The sequence below is a fragment of the Chamaea fasciata genome, unplaced genomic scaffold (genome assembly GCF_029207755.1).
Source record: "Chamaea fasciata isolate MVZ Bird 193981 ecotype frontalis unplaced genomic scaffold, bChaFas1.0.hap1 SCAF_21, whole genome shotgun sequence".
Taxonomy (NCBI): domain Eukaryota; kingdom Metazoa; phylum Chordata; class Aves; order Passeriformes; family Sylviidae; genus Chamaea; species Chamaea fasciata.
Genome location: NW_027094106.1, coordinates 176,956 through 199,538, shown reverse-complemented (window position 1 = coordinate 199,538; position 22,583 = coordinate 176,956). Strand labels below are relative to the sequence as shown.

The 22,583-nt window shown below is 47.6% G+C and overlaps 1 protein-coding gene across 3 annotated transcripts; it reads left to right on the top strand.

The window, feature by feature from the left end:
• The first annotated feature begins 1,485 nt into the window (after positions 1-1,485).
• FKBP6 (FKBP prolyl isomerase family member 6 (inactive)) lies at positions 1,486-21,788 on the top strand. Of its 3 annotated transcripts, none has more exons than XM_066202250.1 (8): positions 1,486-1,800; positions 3,134-3,223; positions 3,789-3,991; positions 5,087-5,206; positions 6,182-6,376; positions 6,665-6,774; positions 10,093-10,164; positions 21,228-21,786. In XM_066202250.1, exons 1-8 carry the CDS (start codon positions 1,551-1,553, stop codon positions 21,325-21,327), a joined length of 1,140 nt encoding a protein of 379 aa, XP_066058347.1. In that variant the 5' UTR covers positions 1,486-1,550; the 3' UTR covers positions 21,328-21,786. The 3 variants fall into 3 exon arrangements, with proteins under 3 accessions (XP_066058347.1, XP_066058348.1, XP_066058349.1); XM_066202251.1 differs by having other exon boundaries at positions 10,093-10,180; positions 21,228-21,315; XM_066202252.1 differs by lacking the exon at positions 5,087-5,206 and having other exon boundaries at positions 21,228-21,788.
• Positions 21,789-22,583: the final 795 nt, after the last annotated feature.

Here is a 22,583-nt window from a genome sequence, read left to right as displayed (position 1 = left end):
GCAGGCTCTTATCCCCCTGTCCTGTCCCTGCACACCTCGGGAGGGGCTGCCTGGAGCCACATATGGGCACACACAGCACCATCACTGGACAGGATCGAGAGAAGAGCTGGCTGTGTTTGCCTCCCACAGCAGCTAGGGTCCCCAAATCCCCGTGGGACTTCCCTTATCCCCAGTGAAACAGAGAGAATGTTCTCATCAAAGCACTTTGTTATCAGCTATGTTTAAGACAACTTGACTTTAAGATATTGTTATCAACTAGGTTAACTTTGCTGTTAACTACTTTTTGGATTTTTTGTTAAACTGGTGGGTTTTTGTTGTCTGGGGAAAACCTGTTATGCTTTTGGAAAAAAAACAGGAAACCAAACGCTGCTCTTACTGTGTGGGGCAAGGCACAAGGAATTATTTTGTCTGACTGTGAAAAAATATAGTTTCTCATATAACTCCTGGTTCATGGATGTGTTTGGCTTATGAGCATCCCTCATATGAACCCCATCATGATCCTGTCCCCTGGCTTCCCTCTCAGCATCTCCCGGGGAACTGGGGATGGTCCTGGCTTCTCACTGGGGAGTGTCTAACTTCGGGAATGCAGTGAGGGAAGGATCAGCCTGGGGCTCTCACCCAGCCTCACACTGAAGGTCTTTGGGACACAGCAAAGCAGAGAATGCAGCACCTTCTCCCCAAAGGGAGGCTGGGGACAGGCTGTGGTGACATCCCTTCCTGTCTTTCCCCCTGCCTCCTGCCTTTTTTCTATAACCTTCTGTGAACAAAAGACTTGGGTTTATGTTCTTTTGTGGTGATCTCAAAAATTTTTCAAGAATGTGGATTTCTTTCTGCTTTTATTTTGCATTTTCATTCATTTTGCATTTATACCATTTCAGGTGCCTGAAGAAGGCCAAACTTACAAACTTGTGCCAAACCAGTTTGGTTTTTTTGCCTGTGGTGGTTTGTGATCGGTTGGGTGGTTTGGGGTTTTATGGGGTTTTGTTTGGTTGGTTGGTTGTTGGTTTTGGTTTTTTGTTTTGTTTTGTGCTTTTTTGAGGGCAGGTTTGGTTTTAGTTTTGTTTGTTTGTTTGTTTGGTTGGTTGGTTGGTGGTGGGTGTCGTTTTGGTTTTGTTTTTTCTTTGGTTTGGGTTTTTGATTGGGTTTTGGTTTGGTTGTTTGGGGTTTTTTTTGGTTTTGTGTTTTTTTTTTTGTTTGTTTGTTTTGAAGTTGTGTGGGTTTTGTTGTAGTTTGGTTGAGATTTTTTGATCTTGTTTTTATGGGGTTCGGTTTTGTTTTTGAGTTTTGGGTTGCTTTGGTTCGGAATTTTTGTTCTGACGAAGTCCGGCGGCAGTGCACGTAGCAGACTACATCCCCCAGGGTGCACCGCGGCGCGCCGTGACGTTTCGCCTTCCATTGGTCCAGAGCCGCGCAGGGGCGTGTCCATTCTCGCGTGCTTCTAAAGCCGCTCCTTGGGTCGGGGTTGCTGTTTGGAGCGTGATTGGCTGGAGGCGCCGCGCTGGGCGGGCGGTGCTCGGCGGGCCGAGGCGCGGAAGAGTCGCGGCGCGGCCATGATGGCGGGCGGCGCCGGCCAGGAGAAGCTCGGGGCTGGGTGGCAGGATTCGGACTCGGCTTCGACTCCGACGTGGGCTCTGGCACTGACCCCGACCCCAGGGCCGATTCCAGCCTCGACACCCTCTTTGTCTCTGGCCTCGGAGTCTCTCCAACCCCTGCAGGACCTGACCGGCAATGGTGGGGTGTGCAAGAAACAGCTGCGGCCCGGCACGGGTCAGCCCGTGCCCCCATCCGCTTCCGTGGCAGGTAGAGCTGGGTCTGGGGCCTCCGGAGCCTTCTGTAGGCCGTGGGTGGTCCCGTGGCCAGGGCCGGGCGCCCCTGTGAGGGATGTCCCAGTTCTCTGGCACAGGTTGATCCAGGAAGAAGCTGTGGTTGCTGCATTCCTGGAAATGTTCAAGGCCAGGCTGGAGTAACCTGCTCTAGTGGAAGGTGTCCCTGCCCATGAGCAGGGAGTTGGACTGGATAATATTCACGGTCCCTTCCAACCCAAACCATTCCACGGTTCTCGCGGTCTTGCCAGGCTGGCGTCCTGGTGTGAGACTGTCCGAGGGTGGTTCAGGGTGCTCTGCAGTCATGTGCCTGAATTCACAAGTTTTTCAGGCACCAGTAACCATATCCTGAGTAGCTTTTAGATAGGAATTGTTTCATTTAGTCTGCGTTCAGCAGGACTAAGAAAGCAAAAAATCCTTGGAAGTGTGGGCTGTAGTGAGGGTCTGGTGCTCGTCTGTCCCCTGTGTCTTGGTATGAGGTTTGGTCTGTGTGGCTGGACCTGAAGCAGGTGCCGAAAGAAACAGAGAGGGCCGAGCCTATTGGGAAAGATCCCCCAAGACTCTAACGTTGAGGTGCTGGTGGCTGGCAAGGACCACAACAAGGAGTTAAAATTGCTAATATTACAATGTGGTATGTATCTGCTTCAGAGACTGTCTCCTCTCCTTATCAGTATTTTAACACTTGGGATACCCTGGGGATACCCTGTTTATTATTGTCAGCCTTCCTGTGGCTGACACATTAATGAAAGGCATCTTGACCTTGAGGAAAGAAGGATTTCTAGGGCTCACCTGTGCTCACAGAGGAGTTTGAAGTGCAGGGCCCTGGTGCTGTGTCAAGAGAGGCCCATTACAGTATATTTTCTGAGGCAGAACTGGAGTTACAGATGCAGAACTTGGGGCAGCAGTACATTTTTCCCCTTGTTCCTTTTTCCAGAGCTCCATCTTTGGCTAGGGAATTATTTTTAAGCATTTCTGCATATAACTGGGGCATTTTAATTTGCTCAACTTAAGTTTTCCATTCTTAAAAGCACAAAATCACATCTTTTAAATAAGTCAGGACTGTGAGGCAGCTGTTTTGTCTGGGAATGATGCTAAAACACACAGCACTTGGCTGCTTGAATGTGACTAGGTTTTTGGTGTAAAATAGAAGGGTTTGTGCTGCCTCTGCTGTTCTATAACAGAACAGAAAAAGAGAAGCAGGGTAACTGAGTGGTTACAACTCCTGGTATGTGCCTGATGTTGTCATTATGGGATATGAAATCAAAATCTTGCTTTTCCCTTCTCCCCACTCCTCACTTTGGGCTGTACAGTGAAGTACTCCGGGTACCTGGGAAATTGGAATAAGCTCTTCTGTTCAAACGGGAACAGCAAATATCCAAGGCTGATGAAACTTGGAAAAGGTAGGTTTGAGCCACAAACTTTGTCATGGGGCTTGGGATTGTATTGAGGCATTTTGGGACCTGGGGTTGTATTAAGGCATTTCAGTTTAAGTGCTGTTGGGTGTCTTTAGGTTGTTTGATACCTTTAACAGTTCATGGAGTCGTAAATCCTCCTGGTTCACATGGGAGATGGAATCTGGACCTACTTACTCTCTGGCTGGGAGCGGTAGGGAGGTATTTCCCGCCTGCCCTCGGGTAGTTTTAAATCTTTTGAGAGGAGATAATGTTTTCCAGGCTAGACAGGTCTTAGAGCATGCTGGTCTAGTGGAAGGTGTCCCTGCCAATGGCAGGCCTTGGACTGGATGATCTCTAAAGCCCCTTCCAACTCATCCCACTCTGGGTTTGCAATACCACGTGTTCAGTCCCATAGCAGGCTGCCGTCATAATCCCTTCTGGAGCAACTGGCTGTTATAGTTACTGAGACAGGAGTTCCCAGGGATTTTTTCCTTCAGGCTTAAGGAGCCATTGTTTGGTGTGTGAGGGTGTTGGTGTTTGTGAACCTCACCTGTCCCACCCCTCGTGACAGACATCACACTGTGGGGGCTGGAGATTGGACTGCTGTCTATGACCAAAGGAGAGGCTGCGCTGTTCGTCCTCACTCCGGAATACGCCTACGGCCAGCGGGGCTGTCCTCCCTCCATCCCCCCAAACACCACGGTCATCTTCAAGGTGGAGGTGCTGGACTTCATAGACTCAGAGGAGTGCGACGCATTCTTTGAGTTGACTCACGTGAGTTCTCTTAATAAGGCTTGCGACTGTAATCTGGAGAGTGAACCATCATTGTCCTGTCTCACAGTTGCTGTGGCTTGTGTTACATGTGTTTAGGTGAACGCTGGTGCCAGTATCCAGTCCCTGGGCTTCCAGCTGGGCTGTGATCCGCATGCCTGCCCTTTGTGTCCCTCCATATCTCACTGTTTGCCCTCCCGTGCAGAGGGAGAAGGTGGGATCTGCCTTTGTTTGTTCCTCTGTGCTGGATGGAGTCAGTGGAATGGCTCCCGTTTATTTTTAGTTTTACCAGAAACCTCATGGTTGCACTAGAGGGCACCAAATTCCTGGAATTTCTTTAAGGAACAGTAAGGAGCTGTGCGTATCAGTCCTCTTCAGTCTGCAGTGTCCCAGTCCCCTGTCAGCCCCCATCCTTTGTCTCTACCTCTTGGTTCCTCTCCCAAGAGTTCCTTCCCTGTTTTTTTCTCCCTGGTGAGTTATGGTGCTAATGTTAATTCACTTTTTCACGTCAAGGGCTTTGGGCTGTGGTTATGGATCAGTGAGTGGAGGCAGAAGCTAATGATGGAAGCCCTCCAGCCTCTGCACAGGCAAATTTTCCCCCAGAGCCCTGTGAGCAAACCACACTTGTTGCGCTCCCTGCTTGCCCCTTGCCCACCAATTTTGGCTGACTGACCTCTCTCTATGAGCTGGTTCCAACTTGTGGACCCAGAAGAAAACCTGTCCCTCCATTTTTATATATTTTTTGATGATTGTTGGGGTTTTTGTTTTGCTTGTTGGTGCCTTTAGAAGTGTCAGGCTGTCCCAGAGCTGGCCTCAGAGCAATTAGAGCAGTGTAACCTTTCAAGCAGCTTTGTGCCAGTGGCTGCATTTGTGGCCTAACTCAGCTGTGTGCTGTGACCTCTTCACTTGGAATAACCAGCACAAGAACACTGTCATATTTCAGCCTGGCTGGGGAGAGATCACCTGGTGGTGGCCTGGCCCTGGTAAGGACCTAACTTCTGCTCTGTGCATAGGAGGGGGCTGTACAGAACTGTCCTGTCTGAGTTCTCTGCCTGTTTTCTGTAGTTTGAGCTGAAATTCAGATATTTCTTCACACAGGAACAGCGGGATAGACTTCCTCTAGAAAAGCTATTGAAAGTGGCAGCCACAGAGAGAGAGTTTGGCAACTACTTCTTCTATAAGCAGTGTTTCAAGATTGCCAAGGACAGATACAAGAGGGTATGGCACCAGGAAAATGTGGGCTGTGATTTTGGAAGGCTGTGAAAGAAGGGATTATTTTAGATTACCACAACAGGTACAGGTTGGAGATCAAATAACTTTGTCATATTTTCCAAGCATAGTTTGTTACTTCAGAACAGAGTTTGCACACCTGGTTTTGTCTGAGCAGCAGTGGTAAATAAAGGAATAGTTGCAGAATCATTTTGGTTGGAAAAGCCCTCTGAGGCCACCAAGTCCAACTGTTCCCCAGCACTGCCAAGGCCACCACTGACCCATGTCCGCAAGTGCCACATCCATGGGGCTGTTAAATCCCTCCAGGGATGGGAACTCCACCACTGCCCTGAACAGCCTGTCACAGGGCTGGACAACACTTTCAGTGAGATATTTTCCCTAGTATCCAACCTGGACCTCCTGTGCTGCTACTTGAGGCTGTTTTGTCTTGTCCAGCCTCCTGGGAGCAGAGCCTGACCCCTATCTGACTGCACCTTCCTGCCTGGGAATTGTAGAGAGTGAGAAGGTACCCCGTGACCCTTTTTCCCAAGCTGACCCTCTTCAGTTCCATCTCCAGGCAGGGTAAATGCTCAGTTATTCTCAAACTGAAAGGCATCTGGTACTTTTTCAGAGGTAGAGATGATTCAAAGTTGCTTGTGCTTCGTATTTTTGAAATAAAAGTAATTCGACTTGCCTTCTTCCCTGTAAGATTTCCCTATTTATCCTTAAAATCTGAGTCCTGGGTCCTTTTTTTTTTTTTTTTTATTCTGCTGCTTTCCATGCCAAGTTCCTAAACCTGTGGTTATATGGTCAGCATGACTAGTCATGCTGAGAATGCCATGCCTTGTGTTTAGACTTTTGATTGTTACTACTTTTAAGTTTCCTAGGTGAACAGAAACATGGGTGTAGCTGTTGGATGAGATGGGTTTCTCACTTTCCATGATGGACTTGTTGTGCACTGGCTGATTTTCTCTCTCTGTGCAGGCACTCTCCGTCCTGGGTCACAGGCCATCCAGTAAGGCAGAACAGAGCCAGATCAATGCTTCCAAACTGCTGCTGTTCCTGAATCTCTCACTCACTTACCTGAAACTGGAATGTGCTGACCGAGCTTTGAAATACGGGGAGTTAGCCTTGGAGATGGACCAAGGAAATGCCAAAGCGCTGTTCAGGTGTGGCCAGGTGGGCAAATAAATCACCATGTAACATCCCAGCCTGGCTGTGGGGGGAGCCCATAATGAACTGAGGAGAATCTCTGAATTCTGGGCTACTGTAGCAGTCAAGGTGGTTTGTCTGCATCTGCCCTTTTGGAAAGTCTGCCTCTCTGGAAATGTATCACATGGAGCTTTTCCTGGGGTGTTCCTGAGTTATTTTTCTCTGTCTCAGTAATGTTTGTTTTTGCACGAGGACTGAAGAAGGGCAGTGGGTCTGTATTTTTCTTGTGATGGATCTATGTTCTTTCCATGACAGGCTTGTCTCTACATGAGGGAGTACAGCAAATCCCGGGATTTCCTGGCCAGAGCTCAGTGCATCCAACCCTTCAACTGTGATATCAACAATGAGCTGAAGAAGTTGGCAAGGTGAGAGCCCTCCTTTCCATACCTGGGGAAGAGAGAGTGTTTGGACAGGTGGTAATACCTATTCCAAAATACTTAAAATGTTCAAAAAACCCCCAAACCCCTAACTGTTGGGTTAATAAGTGACTTGGGAAAACACAAGTGGAGAAAACAGCTTGAAACGTTTTTCAGGCCCAGAAGCTGCAAGTGAGGAGCTGGGAACACCAACCTTTTCCATATATTTCTTTGGTGGGATGTGTGTTACCGGACTTGTGAGCAGATCAGGGTGAGGACAGGGATGTAGGGGCTACTAAAATGCCTCAAATCCAGTGAAATACAGTTGGCTGATGTTCCAGCTGTTAATGTTCTCAATAAGTATGGTTTTCATTCCCTTTTAACATGTTGGTTAATTTCAGCAGCTTTTCTGCACTGCAAGTGCTTCAATGCACAATACTAATATTTATTAAAAGTGAATTTCCTGCCATCTTGGAGATAATAAATGAACAACCCTGAAGATGAACTCTTCCTTTGCCCATAGGCTGAGTACAGGAGTATCCTGCCAGCTTTAGTCATGTCCCAGCCCCACCAAAACATGACTAATGCTTGTCTGTGCCCTCATGATGCACTTCCTTTGAGACTGCCAAAAGTATTAGCTTTTTCCCAAAAGTGTGTGCTGTCCTCCTGGCACTGTTTACTGAGGCAGGAGCAACGCTGTTCTCAGCTCCAGAGCTCACAAAGCAGCCCTTGAAAACAAACCCTCTTCTGTATGTCACTACCACGCACTTGCAGAAAGGCAGCAGTAACATCTAAAAAGAGTGGTTGGTGCTGCTGGAAAAGCCAGTCTGGTGGCCTGAGTGCCTTCCACTAGGGAATGTGTTGGTGGGGAGCTGTTCTGTCCTGTGTATCTGTGTTGTCTTTAATAGTCTGTCATAACACCAAGTCTTCAAATTTGTTCTGTTACTTCTGAAGTACAAAGAGCTTAAAGGCAGCATTAGCTGCTGGTCTGGAAATTTTAAATGAATTTCTTGTGTTCATCCTGATCTCCCACTACTGTGGAGCTACCAAATTGTCCACTGATGGCGAGGAGTTCTAAACTAGTTCTTAACTAGATCTGTCTGGCTGCTCTTGAGGGCTAGTACATACACAGTGCTAGAAGGCCTGATTCTAGAAGTCTCATGCATTCACTTAGATTTGTTTGAAGTATGTTGGTAGATAAAAGAGAAATCGTGCTAATGATGTTGAGGTGGTGTGGCTGGGAAGCAACAAGGCATTTCTGCCTTTGTCAGCTCCGCTCTGTAGAGAGCAGCATGTTCAGTGAGTGTGCATGTGTCAGAATTGAGTGCCACTGTTGTCCTGGAGTTCCTGCTTCGCTGCCTGTTAAAACTGCTGTATTTTTTGCTTTTAACCATGGAGTGGTTTGGGTTGGAAGGGACCTTAAAGGTATTCCACTGCCATGGGCAAAGACTCTTTTCACCACACCAGGGTGCTCTAAGCCCTGTCCAGCCTGGCCTTTAACACTTCAGAGATGCGGCAGCCAGAGCTTCTCTGGGCAACCTGTGCCAGGGCCTCACCACTCTCACAGGGAATAATTTCTTCCCAATGTCCCATCTAACCCTGCCCCCTGGCAGTGGGGAGCCATTTCCTCTTGTCCTTGTCCGGAGTCCATCTCCAGCTCTCATGAAGCCCCTTTAGGCAGAGAAAGGGATTCTGAGGTCTTCCTGGAGTCCTCTTCAGGTGAACACCGCTGCTCTCCCAGCCTGTCTTCAGAGCAGAGGGGCTCCAGCCCTTGGAGTATCTCCAGGGCCTCCTCTGGACTCACTCCGGCAGGTCTATGTCCTTCTGATGTTGGATCGCAGAGCTGGAGGCAGTGCTGCAGGAGTGGTCTTTTGCCTGTGACAAAGAGTGGATTTTTTTTAGTGTGAAACAGGAGAAGCGTTACTGGGTGTTGTTAATGAGGCCTTACCTCTGGTTAGATATGTAATGTTGCCAGCCTGCCCTTGCCTGAGAACTTACAGTGTGATCTGAAAAATGCTTCAGAAATGGAATATGAATCGAAATCTTGTTCTTAGTGGCTTTTCACTTCCTTACTGAGTGCATTTATACTTTGTTAAAAGCAATGTTGTGTGGTAATCAGCAAGCTCCTTTTTGCTGTCTAAAACAAAGCTTTGGGAATGCATCTGTGTACTGGCTGAAACAGTTCTTGGTGTAATCCTCTGGAGAACAACAGGCAGAATCCAGGGTGAGAGGTATGTAGAATGTGTCTGGTACCAGCTGTGGTGGATTTGGTGCAAATTCTGCTGCTGGATCTAAGAATTTTATTCTTGGGCTTGCATTGCATCAAAACCAGAATGAATTTGGGTTCTTCCAATATCTGGCATTAATCTGTTCCTCCAAACAAGGGGCTCTTGGATTTCCTGTTGTCATAGGTGTGGGAATATGCCACCTAGAGGTGGGCATCCTTGATCAGCAACTTCTATCTGAGGCTTACCAGGAGAGATTTGCTGTGCTGGGATTTCACACCCTCTGAGGTTCTGGGCTCCAAGGGTGCTGAGGGCTGCGGCTGAGAGAGCCTGAGCCAGCCTCTCACTGGGGCTGGTTCTAGCGTGTTGCACAAAACCCTTTGCTTTTGGCCTTATACGGCAACAGATGCAGGAAAGCCGAACTCGTGGGCAGCCACTGATCCTTGGGACAGTGTTCCCAAACTGAGTCACTCTGCAGCTCAGGGATTCCTTACCAGTGAGGTGAGAGCACCGGGAGCAGAGGATACTGTGCTTGGGGAAGTTCAAATGGAGCAGACTGCAAAGCTTTTGCCATCCCGTGATGCTGGCAAGGAAGAGAGAACAGAGGAAAAAACATCTGCTTTGTCATCCACTTAGTCCAGACACAAATCCCTGCTGTCTCCTGCCCATCCTCTGCCCAGATCCTATATCCATGGTAAATACCCTGCTATTTGGCAGTCGGACCATATTCCTGGGTGCTGAAAGAACTTGCATAAGGACACACTAAAGTATCCCACAGCACACAGATGGGGTTCCTCTGCACTGCCCTATGCTTCCAAAACTAGTGTAGAAAGTACCTGTCTCATAGAAGGCAAATGAGTCCCAATTAGTCCCAAGCAGAGCAGAGACTCCAGGTCTGGGGATGAGGCATGACATTTCCAGCTCTCTTTCCCTGACATTGCAGAAAGAAGGGCTTGGAGGAGCTGTGTCTCTGCTGCCAGCACACTCTTCCATTATATTAATTTATTTATATCCAAAAAATAACATTATTTTCAGGTTGTGACACTGAGGGTGGCACAGGCAGTCTCCAGCCCCTGATGCCATCCTTTGCTCTACTTTGCAGATACTACAAGGAGTACCTGGAAATGGAGAAAGAAATGTGCTGCCAGATGTTTGACCCTCTCAATTCTTATGGGTGAGAAGAAATCAAGGTAACCAGGTTTTGAAAAATGCTGAATTCTCCCAAAACCTGTCATGCCTGTAGTGTTCTCTGGTGGGGAACCTGCTTCTCTTCTGCGGGGGAGGCTTTTAGAGGCAAAATACAAAGTGTTGGGAGTGTGTGGAGAGGAAGGGAGGATGGTGGGGTGGAATACTGCTACCTTGTCACCTTGGAGAATCTTTCCTGTGAGGCAAAGCATGTGTGGGACAGGGACCGGAAACTGCCAGCATTTGAGTAAGTTTAGTTTGTTGTTTCCTATGCTGCTCATCCTAGCTGTTCCTGGTCTGAGTCAGGGGCTGAAATAGCTCTGTAGTCTTGTTTCTCTGCCAATTAAAAGAAAGGGGGGATAAAAAAAGTTCCTGTCAAACTTAAAAATTGGATTTTCTCCTCCCCTCCGGTGCTTCTGTCTGGAGCTGTTGGAATGCCTCACTTCAGAAAGATCTAAATATTTTATTTCTGGGGGTTTTTTAAGTATTAAAAGAAGTCTGTTTGGATAGAAAATATCAAGTAGATGTTTTGGACTCTTTAAAGCTTTAAATCTTGTAGCAAAATTGACAGGTTTATAAATGCACAAAGGCTCTTTGATCATTCTTTTTTTTCTCAAAGTCTTCAGTGGGTACAAGCAGGAGTGAAAATCTGTGCTGGTCTCTTGCTTTGGGGGAAACCCCAGGGAAAGAGTTCTGGCAAATGACAACATCCTTCTGTCATGAACCATCCGCAGCTAAGGGCCATCAGTTTGCTGCTGTTGTCTCCTGCAATACAGGCAGTACCTCTTTGCTAGTAGAAAATGAATATTGACACCCTTTCCATCAGCTCTGGTGTTTGAAGTTGTCTCTTTGTGCTTGTGAGGAAACTGAGGCAGTGTCTGAGGAAGAGATTGGATTGAACGCTACTTCCTAAACCAACACAGCCTTCTCCTGGCTGGACGTGCCTCCTTGTGGAGCCCTTACCCTCCCTGCTGCCCCTGTGCTCTGGTACAATGTGGCCTCAGAGCACAAGTCATCCTGCCCTGGGTTTGGGATGGGAGTTATTAGGTGTGTTAGCAGGTGCCTGCCCTCAGGAAAGGAGCTTTGAAAGGGAATGTAAGACTGATGAGGTCTTGTGCAGAAAGTCTGTGGCTGTAGGCTTGGTAAGAGGCTCTGATTCTCCACTTCCTGCGTTTCAGGAAGTTGGCAGTTTGGATGCCTGTAGGACATCGGGTCGGATCCCTGGTGGTGTCTGACCTGGGAAGCTCTTGTGGGGCTCTGGGGTCAGCTAGGCCTGGTTTGTGGTGGGAGGTAGTGATTATGGTGATCTGCTGGAGCACCAGACAGGTCCTCCCCTGGGAAGGTTGTGTGCCTTCTTGTTTCCCAAAAAGCGTCTCTTGTGAAGATGCTGATTTCGACACATCTGATGTAAGTAAACGAGTGATTTTGGTTAGAGGCGACTGAGAAGTACGAAAGGAAAGGGAGAAATCTATCCTGTAGGCAGACTTAAGGGCTGGGCTGAACTGCTTATCAATTTATCCACTGACTCCTGTGTGTGGAGTTCTTCCACCTTACACAGATGATGGATAGCTGTCAGTCAAAAATATTTCCAAGCTTTCTTGTAGTTGATTTTTGTTGCAGTAATAAAAGGAAGCTAAGTCTCCCAGATGAACATAAATCACTGAAACCCAAACAAAAATGTACTGTTCATTCATGGCAAAAGAAGTCTTTTGCTGGAGGAGGTTCCTTGTGCGAGCTGGAGGTTGGGCTGCTGCTGTAAAACTTCATTATACATTCAGATAGGAGCAAAGCAGTTCCAGCAGGAACTCCTGCTCTGTGTCAAAGACTCTGGGAATTGGTCAGAATTGAGGTGGAACATTCTTTAGTGTTTTCTGACAGCTTTGTATCAGTTCAGTTGAGGGCACAGCCTGTACTGGGGCAGTTTGGCAGGCCGGTTTCATCCATTCTCTGTTAGACACTGAGTGAGGATATAGGCTAAGAATACTGTCTGCAGTCCACAGTTAATGGACCAGTGGAATCATAGAAGTTACAGAAAACCGCCCTGTACACCAGCTGACAGATGCTTGTGGAGCACTGACCTGACCTGTGGTCCAGCTCCTGAATAGCTCAGAGTTGTAGTTGTGGCATCTCTTCCCTCCTGAGCATTGCTGCATCCATCCCTTGCTTCAGAGCTCTTTCCCAGATGGGACTTCGGTGAACCTTGCTGTGTTCCGAGAACACAGCTCATTTCTCTGCACTGAATAATCCAGGGCTGTTTTGTATAATTACACTCAAACCTGGGTAGACCTGGGCATCTTCCTTCTGCCTGGTATTTTTGCAAGGGATTTTGCAGTGATGGGACAGGGGGGAATGGCTTTAAGCTGAAAGAGGAAAGATTCTGATTGCATATAGGGAAGAAGTTCTTTCCAGTGAGCATCGTGAGGACCTGGCACACGTTGCCCAGAAAAGCTGGGACTGCCTCATCTCTAGAAGTGTTCAAGGCCAGGCTGGATGTGGCCCTGAGCACCCTGGTCTGGTGGAAGGTGCCCCTGTCCGTGGCAGGGAGTGAAACTGATGGGTTTTAAGGTCCTTTCCAACCCAAACCATTCTGTGATTTCTGTATCTCCTACCAGCTGTAGAGCCCAGTAGTTCTAATGGTCACAAACATCTTGCTCAGAACACATTTCCCACCTTTTCGATGGAATTTTGGGTCAGAATAGGTCTTCCCTTTGGTGAAATGCAAGGCTGCTTGTGGTGGTTCTTGGGAGGAGTTCAGAAGTACTCAGAGGGACACATAGAACCACAAACTCCTTTCTAAATCCATCCTGCTGCTGTTCCTTGTAAATCCCTTGGGTCTCAAACTGGCCCCTCTCAGGGTTTGGTTCATTTACCTGTCTCTGTTTACTTTGTGTGGTGCAGGTATGTAGAGCCTAGTTTCCTGGGATGTGCAGAGTTGGAAGTCCTCCTTGGTGTCCCCTAAACTGCAGAATGGTGGACTGAGGCCTCTGGCTTTTTGGAGCTTTTTGTTCTGTTTTGATTGAAAGACCCATCAAAAAAAAAAAAAAATTCCTATTGCTGTGGTCCTTCATAAGAGAACTAAATCAAGAGGAGTGGGGACAACTTCCCTAGGAGTGTCTGGATTCTAGCAGAGGGCCCTTGGTGATAGTATCAGGAGGATGAGTCTCTGAGGTCTTGTTTTTGATTTTAACTGTGCCAGAGTTGAAAGCTTGTCTCTAATATGTATCTCAGCTCAGGAGATACCACTTCTCCAGTATGTGGAAGTGGTCCCTGGAGTTGGGAACAGGCAGGGAGGTGTTCCAGTGAAAACAGATAAGGCTGAAATTATGACAGGAAACAGTATCTTTGAGATCACCAGTGATTGCCGTGAATAGCAAGTTCTGGCAATTCTGGTGGCATTAATGGCGGCAGAACTGAGGCTGTGTCACCAGGTAGAAGTGACTATAATTGGGCTTAAAATCAGCAGCAGTTGCTGGGTGAACTGACCTAGTAGGCTGCAAGAGACTTGCAAATAAACTGAGAAGTCTGTGCATGACACAGTCATGCCTTGGGAAAGCTCCAGACTTCGAATAAACAGCAACTTGCTCCTTCCCTTCCTGCTCTCCCTTATTCCTGAGCAGATCTGAAATGTACCTCCTGCTGATTTTGTCCCTCCCCACTTCGAGTCAACAACAGAGAACCAGCAGTTTACTCCTCTTTTAGAATATGCAAATTCCTGTCCGACTGAGGTGTCCTGTGCTGCAGAGGAAATTGTTAAAGCTCTCCTTTCTGCTGAGCCTTAGTGGGTGAGGGGGAAGGCTTGAAGGAGGATTTAATTAAGCATTCTCCTTGTTAAAGAGAGGAAGGAGAAAAGCCTTAATGAGGTTGTTGAGTTGGGGGTTTTGTTTTCCCTCCAGCTCTCTCCTCTTCTAGCATGTTGCACTTTTTTTTCTGAGGATTTCTGCAATTCCTACCTGCAGTGGTACCTGTAATACCTCTCTGGAAGGATCCTGGTCTCTGATCTCTTCTGGAAACCGAAGAAATTACTGCAGCACATGGTTTAGGAACCCCTGATATGCTTTCCCAGTGGACGTACTGGACATGGGTCTGGATGCAGTAGGGCTGGCTTTGCCCAGACTGGGAGGTCTAGCCACGACTTAGAAGCCACAAGGTTATGTGAAATGGAAAGAACAGAGACCTGTGCAATATCTCAGTGTCCCACTGTGCCTGTCCTTCAAGGCTTTGGTTAAGTATTGGTCCTCCAGCCTCATCCGAGAACGGGCCCTCAACTGTTCTCTCTGATTTAGGAAGTGCCTAAAGCCTGTAATTTCCTCTTCTGCTCAAGCGCAAAGCTCCCAGGTGAGGTAGGAGGAGATTTCCTGGCTGCAGTGCTGAAAGGAAACTTTGCTCACGGGAGGTTGGAGCCAGGTGGGGTTGGGCTCTGCTCTCAGGTGACAAGCGACAGGACAGGGGGAAACAGCCTCAAGTTGTACCAGGTTTAGATTGGATATTCGGTAAGTTTTCATGGAAGGGGTTGTAAAGCATTGGAATAGACTGCCCAGAGCAGTAGTGGAGTCACCCTTCCTGCAAGTGTTCAAAAAAATGTGTGGCTGTGGGACTTCAGGATATGGTTTAATGATGAATGTGGTGATGCTGGATTGATGGTTGGACTTGGTCTTAGAGGGTTTCTCTAACCTTCTGTGATTCTGTTCTCCTCCATCTCCTGCTGGAGAAGAGGTCATGTGGCACTGGTCCTAGGAAGACCAGGCTGAGACCCCAAGGGATATCCCTGTATGAGGTATTACTTCTCAGAGCCTTTGCCAGCAGCTCTAATACAAAATATTCTGGTGTTATAAATCAGTAGAACATGAAGAACATGCTGGGCTCTTTTCAGTCCCATGATAACAGCTGGTTTATCATGCAGGTGGAGTTTAAAGGGAATTGGTATGTATAAGATGGGAATTTCTTAATGAAGTTTTAGCTTTGCAGAGCACTCAGGGTCACTATCCCTCACTTCCAGCAGCAAGGAGGCACAAGATTATCCTCAGTTTTTTCTCTGAGTTATAATTTTTAGGGCCTCCTTTCTCTCCCTCTTGTGTTGTGCCCTGTGTCTGGGCACCAGTCCTGCTGCTTTGGAGGCTTCAGACTTTCCCTTTGAACTAGCAGAAGAGATATCTTTGTCCTATCTGTTTTTCTTAGTCTTTATTCCAGGAATTTAAAATGGTCATGGATGCTTATTACTGTGCTAATACACTTCAGGGGAAGTGCTCTCCTGGTTATAAGAGGGTGCTAGTCCAAGTCCTGCGACCTGCCAGCTCTCTGCTCTAGTGAGCAGTGAAACACTGACAAACTTGAGCAGAGTTTTAAATGCTCTACTCGGGCATTGCAGTAGCTGTGATTATACAGGGACAGCAGAGGTTAATGAAGGAAGTGCTGAGGGCTCTCAAAAGTGTTCACTGTGGTTTTGAGAAACACTCATCAGCTTGTGAGCTCCCAAGCCTTGTTCACCGTTGTTCACTTGTGCATGGAATCACTGAATCACAGAGTCATTAGGGTTGGAAAAGCCCTCTAAGATCACAGAGTCCTCCTGTTCCCCCAGCACTGCCAAGACCACCACTAACCCATTTCCCCAAGTGTCGGATCCACGCATCTCTTAAACCCCGCCAGATATGGAGACTCTACAACTGCCCTGGGCAGTCTCTGTCAGTGCCTGACTAACCATCCTGTGAAAAAAATTTCCAGAATATCTGAACTAAACCTTCCCTGGCACAGCTTGAGGTTCTTCCCTCTTGTCCTGTCCTTTGTTCCCTAGGGGCAGAGCCTGACCTCCGCCTGGCTGCCCCCTCCTGTCAGGGAGTTGTGCAGAGCCACAAGGTCTCCCCTGAGCCTCCTTTTCTCCAGGCTGAGCCCCTTTCCCAGCTCCCTCAGCTGCTCCATATTGGAGTGTCTTTTCCATCATCAGCAGCCCAGAGCTCCTGATGGAATAGGGGACTGCATCCCTGCCAGAACAGCACCTGGGCACTAGTGGCTGTGTTTGACACAGTGGTAGCACCACTTTGCAAGGCGATTATGGTTTTGGCTGTTGGCACCTGGAAGTTCCCACAACTGCTCCATATTTAGAGAATGAGCTTTTGGAAAGGCTTTTTGCTTCAGATGCAGGGAGTGTGTCTTGGTACTGTTGAGGGTTGGTTTGCAGAGCTTAAGAGTTATTTCCGGTAAGGATAGACATAACCTTAATGTGCCTCTTAAGCAACCCCACCCTGCTTTGTCAGGGTCTGTTGATTCCACAGAATGCTGATAATTATTGTCATAGAGGCTATCTGAGCACTTGAAAGACTGGGAGCTGCTCCAAGGATCAGTTTCAGCCCCAACTTGCTGGGTGAAGTCCTTCCTGAGTCAGAAGTGTGTGTTGAAGAATTCATCACTTCTTTCACCTTTCCGTAATTGTTCCTCTTACTCCTCTTATGAGACCTCTTGCTCTCTGAACAAGAAGTTTTACTGCTTTGACTGGGTGCAGTTTTAAGGATGTCGTTGGTTTGGGTTTTTTTTTTTTTTTAAGGTGTACTTGGGAAAGCACTCTGCTATGTTCTTCCTTTTTGCTTTATGTATCCTTGACTTATCCCAGATCTAAGCAGATTTGACTTCCATCACCTTAGGTTTGGGATGGGTAGTGCATGTCATCAGCATTCAGGGCCTTTGGAGTCAAGACTTGTTACAGATCTCTGGAGAATTCCTCCTGCCACAGAGTTGTCTGTCTGGCATACAGGCAGCTCTTGGAACTCACTGTCGATCTTTTGCAGAGCTGAGGATCTTGGCAAGTTGACTTGGATCAACAAAAAAAGTCCTGAGGAAAAAATGTGTGTAAGTGCAAATCTTCAGATGGCAGTTGAAGTTCATGTAGCTTGGCTCTAGAAACTAGGAGCAGCATAGTGGAAAGTTCCTTCCACTTTCCTCTGTGGATTTGGGCATTTGTGATGGGGCTCTGACTTTGGATGTGGGAAGGGTGAGTGTCTGTGCTTGTGTGCTGCCATGCTCTGAGAATATATCCACAGCCACCTCAACCATTGGAGTGGCCACTTGAAGCCCTCACGGCTGGACATCCCTAAAGAGCACTTACAGAGAAAAGAGGAGGGCATGACTGACTGCAGAGCCACTTCCACAGAGAGCATATAAATGGTCCCTAATTAGGGAATTTTTTCCCTAAGGCATATTGCATGCTCAGAGAAAGCTCCCTGGAATGGCAATGCCTCATGCCCAGATAAATCAGGACAGGCTGGTGTTGTAAATAGCTTTTCCTCTCCTGGTGTCAGGGTGGATTGCCCAGCACATAATATAATGTTATCAACTGCTGAGAGCACCCTGATGCTGCTGGAATTGAATCTCAGCAATCTAGAGCCCTGCAGCATGTGAGGAACCTCTCGTGGAGTCCACGAGATTGTTTCCTCCTGGTTGTGGTGTTTTTTCTCCAGAGTGGCAGTGCCTGTGGGGCTGGTCAGGCTCTGAGTGAAGAGCGTTTCTCAGGCAGTTGCTTTTCACGGTTTTGGCTCTTTGCTGATGTGTGCACATAACATCTGCTTTCCCAGCCAGGCTCATGTGGAACCATGGTGTAGGATGTGCTTTTTCCTTCTGGCTACTGAGTCACAACTTCCCTTCCTTTCTTCTTCATGCTCAGTTGCGAATCCCATTTAGATCTGAACAGAAGCATAGAAGCAGAGGTGTTCTGTTTCCCGTGAGAGAGGAGGCTGCACTTCTCTGAATATCCTTTGAGGTCACTTTTCTGAGACGTGAAAGCTTTCCAGACTGCCGCCACCAACCTGACTTCTTGGTCCTTGCCTTGAGGAGTGCTCTTCTCCCTGAGGGTTATCCCAGTGCAGCACTCTGGGAGCTGCTGCCTCGAGACATGGGGGCAGTGAGGGCTGAACTAGCAGGAGCAATGTTTAAGTGCACAATTCTGAGTTTTTCAGTTTCCTCATGCTTTGACAGGAACTTTATCTGCTGTGTTTGGTGCTTCCCTACAGCCCTTCTAGAGATGGAGGCAGGAAAGATGGAGCTGGGGAAGATGCACCTGCAGTTTAATATGCAGAAAAGCAGCTTAAACAAATTGTAAAGCCTTAATTAAGCATTAACTGTTAATTGTGACTTTAATGCAGAGTAAAGGTGACTGTGATTATATATGACCTGGTGTATAGCTCCCTGTGAACTGACGATCAGCTTTGTAGTTCCAAAGGATGCGTTAAAATAGCTGAGACTAACAAGCTTGGGTGTGACCTTCGAAATCTGAATGTGCCTTGTGGGGTTTCGTGGCTGAGTTGCTGCCAACCTGCTGTAGTGAAGGAAACAAATCTTGGAGAGGGGTTTTGGTTGGAGTGTGCCGTTCTCCTCCATTCAGGAGCAGCACTGGTGTTGAACCCCATCCAGCTCCTGTGTCTGCAGGGCCATGTGGTTCCCCTCCACTTCTCTTCTGATTGTGGAACCATTAGGTGTAAACGAAAGAGATGAACTGATCAAACACTCCCTGATATGGCTTTAGGATTTCAGTTTGAATATTTTTTTAATTAGCGGCACTTAAAGACTTCAAATAGCAGCCATGAAACCAGAAACCTCTTGGTCTGATCCTTTATTTTCCTGGTGCACAAGAAGCCTCAGTAGCTGTAGGCTTGTTCCAAATTAGACACCCCAAACCATAGCTGACAGCTGGTGGGAGCACCTAGTGATCAGCTTTGAAGCATTCCTGTGGGGAACATGTCAAGGAACTGCTGTGTGGGGATGGGATTAGACTGACAAGGAGCAGAGTGGAAATCAGTTGTATTTTAGGAGGAGCAAAGACTCTTTAGTCTAACAATGCACAGAACACTGTAGCATGTCAAGGATAAGGATTTCTTTTTCCCACTTGAATTCTTTCCTTCTCCTGGTTGATAGAACTTTCTGCTGTGAACTGGAGAAATGACTTAAGCGTTTCTGTCTCTGATTCATTTTCAAAGAGGAGATCAGCTGAAATGTTCCTCAGTCATTTTCCTTCTTTATGGATTTCCTTTCCCCCTTCTCCTGGAAACTGCTGCCAGCCTGGACTGACAATGGATATCTTGTGTGTCAGGAACCTCGCGTGCCCTCAAACTGGAAGGTTTGGCAGTACAAGGGGGCCTATTAAATGGGATTGTAACATGGATTTGGTGAGTGTGGATGAACCAGGACAGTGACTGCACTAAATCCCGGGTTGTGGTAGGCTGGAAGTCTCACTCCTGTGTTTCAGGCAGTCTTGAAAGTACCTCAACTCTTTTGTGTTTTTATTATCCTAAACTTTAAATTGGTGACAGCCTTTGTAAGAGGCATATTGTGCTGAATCAGACTCAGTTTTCTGGCTGGGTGGCCCTTGATCGTAGGTTCTATGTGGCTCTGAGCCCACGGGCTGACAATCCCACTGTTCCAGGATCAGCAGAGGAAGGAGATGAGTCGTTGGGGGTGGGCTTGGAGAGTCCTGATGTTCCTCAAACCCCCCCCCCCCCCCCCTCCTTATCCCGTGATCCTGTGGTGCCTTTCAAGGATGTGTAATGAATGAGGTGTGGATTTTGAGCATCATGTGGTGCTTCATCTTCTCTTTTAGTCTGTAAAAGAATCTGTTTCTCTCACAGCTCCTGGGGGGTTTTTTGCCTCCTGGTTAGAAGCTATAACTCGATATCCTCTAAGGAACAGGCTTCCCTATTTTGCTACCAGTGATTTGACTTACATGTGCTGAAATGACCACTGCAGCTGAGCTGGCTGGGCCAGCTGTGATGCCATGTGGATGCTGGAAGAGTATAAAAATGCATTTGGGCTCCTGTTATTCCTGAGCTGTGAGCAGGTCATGCACTTTTTGGATGGGATCCTTTAATCCTCAGAGCTGTAGGAGACAGATACTGGATTGTTTTGGGGAAAGGCTTCCAAGGATTTTCTTGGTTTTTTATTTATTCTATTCTTCTTTCTGCTGGTAATCCTGTGGATGAGAGAGGGACAAGGCTTATGTTCCAACAGTATTTTGGTGCCTTTTGTGCTCACAAATTGGGGAAATACTTCCAGTATGAGTTTTTCTGTGTTGGGATTTGGGAGGAGCCACTTGCAGCTTCATCAAGAACAGCAGAATGTGACCTGTGGCACCAGACACAGGGGAGGGTGCTGGATCTATTTGAGGACCAGGGAGGGGAAGGTGCCCCTTCTTTAGGAGCAGAGGGAAAGCTCACCTGGGAGAGGCACTGGAGGAGCAGGTGAGCTTTTGGTAACAAGTTCAGTGAAGCCATTAGAAGGTGAGGTAGGTGAGCCAAGTCCTGATCTGTGATCAGAGAGGTTCCCCTTTGAAATTTAGAGCCGGGGAGGGAGGAATCACCGCTTAAAAACAGTCCTGGTTGTTATCCAGACTGAGCTGATGCTGCACCAAGATACTGATTTCCTTCTGGTTACCCTGAAGAATTGTCGTTCCCCTTGCCAGGCCTCCAAGACTGTCAAGGACCCAACTGCAAGTGGGAGTGATGGGGTGAGGTGACAACTGCCCAAAATCCTAGGTGTGCTCTGTGATCCATTGCTGGGATGCAGCCAGATGGCCAGACCTTCCAGTGCTCCTGCCCTGCAACAGGAAGGAGCTGGGAGCAGGGAAATATGGGGAGAAACAATAGAAATCTGGGTTGAGGTGGAATTCCTGTGTCTCATACAAGATTCACCTTTCTTCCAAAGGTAGAGTAAATATCCAGGCTTCAGTTTCCCAGAACCAGGGTGGAAAAGTGTAAGTGATGGGAAGCATGGATAACCCTGTTAAGGAAGGGAAGTGGCCCAAGGAGTGCTCTGAGGTTTCCCTGAGGGAGCCTGGTCATTTTTAGCTCTTGTCACTTCATACTCTGTTTTCTCCAAGTCTTTCATGAGGAAGTTGAATGGATTTTAAGGGGATTTCACTGTGTTTGTTACACTTGTGCTAATGCATAGAATTCTAGGTGTTTCTTACAGGACTGCTGGAGGTGTGTGCTGGTAACCATTGATGATTGAGAGCTGAAATTAAATAAACTGTACAGGTGATGCTGGGGAAATACTGACTGTCATACCTTGTCATTCTAGGACTGTTCCAGCTGTCCAGCTCTGGGCACATGGAGATCTCAGCATCACATACAAGTTTTGGGAAAAGGGGCAGGAGCACTGTCTTACTTTGAGAGACTGAAGTGAAGGTTCTGTGTTTATACACAACCTGATTTTCCTGAAGTTGTGTATGTTTGCCATGTTTTGAGGCAGTTTCCAGAAAAAATAAGTCCTGCTGTTGGAGAGAGGTAGGGGTCTGTGTAAATTCCTTCTCCCATGCACAAAGTTTGAAGAATACTCTTTCCTGGCATCCTGCCTCTTGCAGATAGATTCCAGGCTGCTTTCAGGGAATTTGTAAGTGGGAGGAGAATGCCGTGAAGTTTTCAATTTACACAAGTTGTTCTTAAAAAGTCATGTTTGATATTTTTGTTCTGAAGAAATAAACCATCTTGAGCACTAAGGCTTGCAGGACTTGTGCCAATTTATTGTGCAAGAGTGATTAATGCCTGAAAGGAGCTGGAATTAGGAATGGGGTCTGTAGAGCTGGCTCCTTTTGTGGGCAACAGGTTGTTGTACTCTTTTGTTTTGGCTGAATGTTCCTGTGAATGTTGATACTAGATATAAAATTGCTGAATAATACCAGCTTTAGAGCAAACTCCAGAACTCTGTGTGCTCAGAACATGGGGCTGTGCCTGGGATTGAATAAATGCAGAGTCAAAGATGCTCTAAGAGCTGGAGCCCCTCTGCTTTGGAGCCAGGCTGGGAGAACTGGGGGTGTTCACCTGGAGGAGGCTCCAGGAATGCCTGTGTGTAAAGAGACTCCAGGAGAGCTGGAGCTGGACTTTGGACAAGGGACTGGAGTAACAAGACTTGGGGGAATGGCTTCCCACTGCCAGAGGGCGGGGTTAGATGGGATATTGGGAAAGAATTCTCTGTGAGCGTGGTGAGGCCCTGGCACAGGTTGCCCAGAGAAACTGTGGTTGCCCCATCCCTGGAAGTGTCCAAGGCTGGGTTGGATGCAACTAAGAGCACCCTGGTCTAGTGGAAGGTGTCCCTGCCCATGGCAGTATGTGGAACAAGGTGAGCTTTAAGGTCCCCTCCAACCCAAACCATTCCATGATTCTGGCTTCCGCAGCCATACCAGCCAGGGCTTCACAGCCATCCATGCATCACAGGTGGCCTTGTCTGTCCATCTCCTTGGCCTTGCTCTTTCACAGAAGGGTCTAAAACTGTCTCCCCAGTCAGTAGTGGTTGGGCTGGCACTGAGAGGAGAATTGTAGAAGCATGGAATATGCTGAGCTGAAGGGACCCACTGGGATCCGGTTCAGCTCCTGCTGGAGGGCCAGTGTGTTCCTGAGCCCTTTCCTAGCCCGACACTAGATGGCAATGCCTCCTTCC